At 41.0% G+C, this 1,260-nt stretch overlaps 1 protein-coding gene across 1 annotated transcript; it reads left to right on the top strand.

Annotated features, from left to right (window-relative positions):
• The first annotated feature begins 283 nt into the window (after positions 1–283).
• On the top strand, positions 284–637 carry LOC106981103 (60S ribosomal protein L39-like). Its single transcript, XM_015079218.3, has one exon. The coding sequence runs from the start codon at positions 284–286 to the stop codon at positions 437–439; it is 156 nt and encodes a 51-aa protein (XP_014934704.1). The 3' UTR covers positions 440–637.
• Positions 638–1,260: the final 623 nt, after the last annotated feature.

The following is a 1,260-nucleotide window of genomic DNA, read 5'->3' as shown; positions in this document are numbered from 1 at the left end:
CATTTTTAAGAGAACAAAATGACATGTCACAAACTGGGAGAAAATTATATTTTTAGATTACTTTATTTTTTTAAGTAGTGTTCACACCCAACATGGGGCCCAATGTGGGGCCCAACATGGGGCTTCAACTCACAACCCTGAGATCAAGACCTGAGCAGGGATCAAGAGTTGGATGCTTAACTGACTGAGCCACCCAGGCATCCCTATATTTAATTTAAAAACATACCTCCAGATCTCTCTTTTTCTCTGCCATTATTGTGTGTGCGATTGACTGTTCCTCATCATGTTTTCTCATGAGACTTTTAGAATCAAGGGATTCCTGGCCAAGAGACAAAAGCAGAATCGTCCCATTTCCCAGTGGATTCAGATGAAAACTGGTAATAAAATCAGGTACAACTCCAAGAGGAGGCATTGGAAAAGAACCAAGCAGGGTCTGTAAGGGATTACACATGAGATGACACACATATTTAGGCTGCATGAAGGTCACATGCTCATATCCTATCACTCTGTAAACATCATTACTACCTGCACAGTAGACATGTTTCATTGGGGAAATGATTTTTCTCTGTAACTATGCTTCTGCACCAGTAGGTTAGTTCAGTAATAAATATGTGAGACCTTAAAAAAAAATACATCCAGAAAATATAAAGAACTCTCAAATTCAATAATAAAAGATAGACAACCAAATAAAATAATGAATCTTGAGCACACCCCAGGGTGATCCCCAATAAGTCATATCCTTGTATAAATGCCTCCCCTGAGTACAAGTAGAACCTATGACTTGTTTTTAACCAATAGATTATGGCAAAGGTGATGAGATGTCACTCCCCTGATTACCTTATGTTACATAAAACTCCATTTTGGCAGACAGAAGAGAGACAAATTCACCTACTGGCTTCCTGAAGAAGCAAAAAGCCATGTTTTGAACTGCCTCAGAGAGAGCCACATGGCAAGGACCTGCAGGGAGCCTCTAGAGGTAAGAGTAGACTCCAGATGAGACAGCTAGTAATAACCTGGGGTCCCAGTCATACAGCTGCAAGGAAACGAGTCCTGCCAACAACCTGATAAGCCGGATTGTAGATTCTCCTGTAATCAAGCCACCAGATGAGAAATCAGCCAGAAAGACACCATGTTTGCAGCCTGGGGAGATCCTCAACAGAGGACTCAGCTAAACTGTGCCCAGACTCCTTACCCACAGAATTCATGAGATAATAAGTATGTACTTTTTGTTATGCAGCACCAGAATACTAATACAATGGA

The sequence above is a fragment of the Acinonyx jubatus genome, chromosome B1 (assembly GCF_027475565.1).
Source record: "Acinonyx jubatus isolate Ajub_Pintada_27869175 chromosome B1, VMU_Ajub_asm_v1.0, whole genome shotgun sequence".
NCBI lineage: Eukaryota > Metazoa > Chordata > Mammalia > Carnivora > Felidae > Acinonyx > Acinonyx jubatus.
The sequence above is the reverse complement of the archived record's forward strand: the minus strand, read 5'-3'. Positions and strand labels throughout refer to the sequence as shown.